General features: G+C 36.5%; 1 protein-coding gene across 6 annotated transcripts in view; it reads left to right on the forward strand.

The window, feature by feature from the left end:
• The window catches only part of Fat1 (FAT atypical cadherin 1), a 120,915-nt gene extending 116,505 nt beyond the window's left edge, over nucleotides 1-4,410 (forward strand). For 4 of the 6 annotated variants that reach the window (XM_074054780.1, XM_074054783.1, XM_074054782.1 and 1 more), the window contains 2 exons: nucleotides 1,893-1,928; nucleotides 2,952-4,410. In XM_074054780.1, the coding sequence (XP_073910881.1) occupies nucleotides 1,893-1,928; nucleotides 2,952-3,580 (665 nt within the window). In that variant the 3' untranslated portion in view covers nucleotides 3,581-4,410. Of the gene's footprint in view, nucleotides 1-1,729; nucleotides 1,855-1,892; nucleotides 1,929-2,951 lie in introns of those variants that run through there. The other 2 variants (XM_020165402.2, XM_074054784.1) reach the window with 2 other exon arrangements.
• The last annotated feature ends 1,590 nt before the right edge of the window (nucleotides 4,411-6,000 follow it).

The raw sequence follows: 6,000 nt of genomic DNA on the forward strand, positions 1-6,000 counted from the left end.
TAAAACTGACTCAACTTAGTTTTTCCTTGAGTATGATCAAAGAAAATGGTAGAACATGGCAGAAAGTATATTTTCAAATTTGACTTCATAGAAATCATTTAATGTCAAGCTTATCTTTTCAGAATTATAAGAAAGAACACTTACACATTTCAAATCAAATTAGCCCTTTAGTAGTTCACTGAAATTGGAGTGATCACATGTGAAAGGCACAGGCTACTAGTTTTCAGACCAGTGTAAATCAGGTCATTGTAGGACTTATTAAAAGCTTGACTTGCTGGTTCCCATCAGCAAAGCTCCTGATAAAGTACATCCAAGGTAGGCCTTGAGGATTTGCATGTTTGTCAAATTTCCAGTTAATTCTGGTGTTCCTGGTCTAAGGATCAAAGTTGGAGAACTACCTGTACAGGCTCTCGATAATACGCAAACGTCACCATAGAGTTTAAGGGACATGTGTGCTGAGATTGAGGTGGGAATGATGGTTTCCTGCTGGATTTGATAGGAGAAGCAGGGCTGGGGTGTCCCAACTATTAGAGACTTAATGCCCATTTTCCTAAGAAGTGCTGCTGTTTGTACATGGTGGATCAGAAGTTTAGTGATATTTTGTCTAGTGAATCTTAGTTTCCACATGATGACCTTATAACATTTAAAATATTGATACTGTTTAAAGAAATGGAATTTAAACAGTTCCTTCAGTGAATTTTTTTCTTTTGTTTATCTAAAAAGTATAAAATGAATTTAAAATTGAAAGCTAGCTTAAATTTTCTGGATTATCAAGTACTTATTCAGTAATAAAAGTTGTCAATTCTCATTTTTTAAAGGAATTTACTACATTTTTAGTAGACGTCAAAAAATTTTATAGATACATGGTTCCTAAATAGTAGCTTATTCATATGTTTTTAGAAACATCGGTCTTTACAGTTTTTTATTTAAATTCCTAGAAGAGACAGCAATCAAATATTTGCAAAGTTGATTTATTACTTGGATTTTCAAGAACATTATAGAATGCATAGAGGATTAGCCTTGCTTAAAAATTACCATGGGGACCATGTTTCTGCCGTGATTACTGCCTTCACAGTGTTTGACAATACCTGTCAACTAGTGCTTGATCTACATTATCTTTTTAGTCTTTTTAACAGTCTAAGGGGTTTTTCACCCCAGTTTCAGAGAGCCAAAGATTGGCCAGGGCATGTGTCCTGTGACCTGGGGATACACATGCACTTCCTCAGACTCAGTGCTAGTGTTCCGTGCATAAATCAGAACGCTGAAAAAATGAGCATAAGTACAGATTTGAGGGGAGGAGACTGAGGAATAAGTGTAGCTAATTAATGACCTCTCCAGGGAATGGTTAACAGTGCAGCTGTAAATCATATTCACACAGGATAAAGTTTGGAGAGATTTTTCAGTTTTAGATATATCTGTAAGTATCTTAAATTTGTTCAGGAATTTCTCTGAACTTAATTTACTTTTGAAGGTTATAATGTCCTGTAAAGTATGTGTATATTATGTAGCTTTAGGTGTATTTAGATTAATAACCGATTGTAGAGGCTGTGGATTTTACTTAAAATATTCCTAAGTAAAGTTTATGTTTTCAGGTTTCAGTCATCAGGAACAAGGAAAGTAAAATAATGCTTTAGTTTCCTAGCAGAGACTCTCATTCATCATCATTCATCGTCTTTTCTTTTTTCTTATTTCCATATCCTGTTTTATTTGTGCTACATAAATTTCTCAGCCACTGGAATTTCTGTAGATGATGGGGTAAGGACATAGTATGTGGCTGACTGGCCTTCATAAACAGTTCACATTGTTCTGTGTACTTGTCTTTATTGCCTTTTCAGCCACCTGTCTGTTTTAATTACCAGTGTTCTCTTTTCTTTCTACTCTGCCACCAAAAGAATCTTTGGCTGCTCCTGACCTCAGCAAATCAAGAGGTGACTTATGCATGCCAGTTGTTCATTGGTAGTCACTAAGAGAAGTTAATGAAGATTTGTCTCAGTGCTGACTTGCTTTCACTTGGCTGCTTGGTGTTTGCAGGAGTAACTAATAAGCCCATGGCTGTTGTGCGTTGCATTTTAAGCATGGATCGCCTAACCTTTTCCTAGCTATCAGGATTTTTAAAATTCCAAGAAAAAAAATGAAAATAAGTAGCTATCCCTAAACTGAGAGTTGTTTTTGATTTTTTAAATGATACTTTTTATATAGTCCAAAATTATCCTTAGTGTTTTTAAACATAACAAAGATTGTTGTAACCTATTAAAAACTGTGTTATGCTTTTCAACTTGTTTGACTAAATTTTGTTTGATTTAGAGGTATGGTTTGATACATATATGTATTAAGGTATTTCTTTGATTTAATTAGGGCTGATGAAAAATACTACAGAGTTTTGTATTACGTGTACTACATTTTTATAAGGGAAGGTTTTTTTTTCTAAATTTTAACATGCTAAAGATTTATTAAAAGTTTGCCTTATTTGATATTTTTTAATGACAAGTAGTGCAGATTAAGTGTGCTATTTTATATTTTACTCAATAGAGACTATCTCTTTCTGAAAGGAAAACACTTTTTACCTAATGTCCGAAGGCAGTAATAATACCTTCCTTCATCTAGAGCAATGAGCTCTTAATTACAGAAAGAAAGTTGAAGGTGAATGTAACTGTTTATAGAAATCTGCATGTATTTTAAGTGCTACCTACTGCTTCTGTTGCAAGTCTTTTCATTTCCTTGAATGTTGGATATGTACTAAAATTGAAAGTTCACAGTTTAGAGTAGACCCTAGTTCATGGGGATCTTCAAATCTGTATTGGGGGGGGGGGTTAGTGACAAAGGGTTTCCAAAGTAATGAGCTTTGTGGTGAGCTTTGCAACTTTGTGTCTTTGATACCCTGAGTTCTTTTGAGAGAGCAAGAAACCATGGGAGAAAACATATTGAAATCTCTTGCTTTCTTTTCTACCAAGGGTACCACTGGGATACATCAGATTGGATGCCAACTGTTCCTCTGCCAGATATACAGGAGTTCCCCAATTACGAGGTTATTGATGAGCACACACCGCTCTACTCAGCAGATCCCAATGCCATTGATACTGACTATTATCCTGGGGGTTACGACATTGAAAGTGATTTTCCACCACCACCGGAAGACTTCCCTGCGCCTGACGAACTGCCACCATTGCCTCCAGAATTCAGTGATCAGTTTGAATCCATACACCCACCCAGAGACGTGCCCGCTGCAGGTAGCTTGGGTTCTTCATCCAGAAATCTGCAGAGGTTCAACTTAAATCAGTACCTGCCCAATTTCTATCCCGTCGATATGTCCAAACCTCAAAAACAAGGCACTGGTGAGAATAGTACTTGTAGAGAACCGTATGCCCCCTACCCTCCAGGGTATCAAAGAAACTTTGAAGCCCCCACTATCGAAAACATGCCCATGTCTATGTACGCTTCCACAGCTTCCTGCTCTGATGTGTCAGCGTGCTGTGAAGTGGAGTCTGAGGTCATGATGAGTGACTATGAAAGTGGAGATGACAGCCATTTTGAAGAGGTAACAATTCCTCCACTGGATGCCCAGCAACATACGGAAGTCTGACGCTCAGACTCCTCCCCAAAGTGCCTGGACTTTAAAGAAACCTAGCGATGATATCTGTAATCCTCTGCATTGTTCTCTGAGAGCAGCAGTGCTTTCGCGCTTCTTTTCGGTGAGCTCCGATGGGCATGGCTGCACTGAATCCCGCGCCTCTCCATGTTAGCCATCTCCAGCATCCTAACCTACTGTAACCGGCCAAGATGGCCGTTGGCTGTGCCATTCCTGAGCATCTTTTTGTACTTACATTACATTTGTCTGTGTTTAAATATGGAATGAAAATCAGTCCTACCACCTTGTTAGCATGATTCATGTATTTATGTAGATTTGATTATTTTAATTTTCCTGTCTCCTCTTCTGTAAATTTTATGTACAGATTTGATTTTTTTTCATAGTTCTAACTAGATTGTCAAGAATCTTTGTGCATTTGTTTTCAGCTGAATGTTGGTGGTGTTAGTCATTAACTAGCACCCTGATCATTTTTTTTTTTAATATGGTCAGGGTTTCACTATATGTTCCTTTCCACTACAGTATGACATTTCACTAACTCATTTCAATATAATCTTTTATTTCTAGCTGTACATAGAGGATGAGGAAGAACACATGGACATGTCTTAAATGGGTTGCTGTATTTTAGGATTATAAACATTTTTCGTTATTGGAAAGTGTAATGGGGACCTTCTGCATAACTGTTTAGAACCAAAACCACCATGACACAGTTTTTATAGTGTCTGTATATTTGTGATGCAATAGTCTTGTAAAGGTTTTTACTAAAAACTATCATTAGCCAGTCTTTCTTACTGACAATAAATTATTAATAAAATACTTTAGCTTTATTGCCTGTTTTCCTTCTGTATTTATATTCTCGTTCAGAATTCAGTTGATGAATTGAAATGGAAGAATGAATATTTAGATGTCTTTTGTGGGTTACATGTGAAATGCCACACTTTCCATTGTCAAAGACAGGCTGTACTTAACAGATGTAGCCACTAGGTGGCAGAGTATGGATTGTAAAATTTTTTTTTTTTTAAATTTTTGAAGACAGTCTCACTGTGTAGTGCAGGCTGAACGGAACTCAAGATTCTTCTGCCTCCCTCCCAAGTGCTTAGATTATAGGCATGCACCACTGTACTCAGCCATATAACTTTTTTATAATGAATATTTTCTAAGTAAAACTTGAAGACCATTTTCCTTTATACATTTTAAAAATTATTAATGCTTATTGGCCCCAATTTTAAAGCATCTGTTATTTCTTGAGTCACTAAATTTAGAAATTCCCTGTTGACTCTTGAGATTGGAGGAAGGCTGTATTAGTCATTGCTGTTGTTATCTTTACATTAGTTTACAGTATGAATTCTGGGTGAATCCATGTGTAGTGGAATAGCTTTGGTTATGTATTTCCTGCTGAATTAACTAGTATATGATATTTCCATTTATTTTGCAACTTCCTCTTAAATAGTTGCCCTAATTATAATTACACAGTGCTTTTTCCCTTTGTTGTCATCTGTCACCCTGAACTCCTTGCCTTTCTCTTGGGTTAACTCTAGTTTGAAGGAGCATTTCTCAGTTAATTTCGGAGACAATGCATAGGGGTAATTTTTTTGTGTGCTACTTTATATTTCTGGAAAAGTCTTTATTGTACTTTCATACTTGATTAATAGATTGGGGTACAAATTTTTGATTGGCAAGTGAATTCCATTCAGTTTAAAGTCATTGGGCCACTGTATTCACTGTTACCATTGAATGGACCATTTCTGCTCAGTTTATTATTTGTGACAATATTACTCTCACAAACCTTTGGTATACTCATTCTGGGAAATTGGGTTTTCTTCTCCATGTATTCTGGTGTGGGTCTTTTCTCTTCCATTGTATTGGCACTTAGCTTTCACTGTGGAATCACACAGTTTAGGGAATGTTCTTGCATTATTTCTTTGACAATTCTTTGCCTCTGTTTTCTCATTTCTCTTTCTGAGACACATATGGGTTCTTTGAAGCTCATTACGTTGGTCCTCTGATTTTTAATTGAGTTCTTCTTCCTAGAAGATCCATTCCACTTTTATCTTCCATTTGTTCTGTTAAAATTTACATTTCGGCTATCATATTTTTAACTCCTAAGAGGTTGATCTTAAGGGCCGGGGGTATAACTCAGTAGCAGAAACTAGCACCAAAAAAGGGTGTTTTTTTAAAACCCAAAACAATTTGCTAGGTGTGGTGATGCACACTTGTGATTTCAGCACTTAGGAGGCAAAGGCAGGAGGATTTAGAGTTTGAGGCCAGCCCAGGTTACCTACTGAGATACTGAACCAAAAAGAAAAGAAAAAGTTTGATTTTATTTTGATTGTTTCCAGCAGGCATTTGTTCCCATTACTTGGATCCCTCTTTAAAAACTAATCTTTCTCTTTGTTACACTTCTCCTCTGAGCCTCT

Source organism: Castor canadensis, chromosome 14 (genome assembly GCF_047511655.1).
Source record: "Castor canadensis chromosome 14, mCasCan1.hap1v2, whole genome shotgun sequence".
Classification (NCBI taxonomy): Eukaryota; Metazoa; Chordata; class Mammalia; order Rodentia; family Castoridae; genus Castor; species Castor canadensis.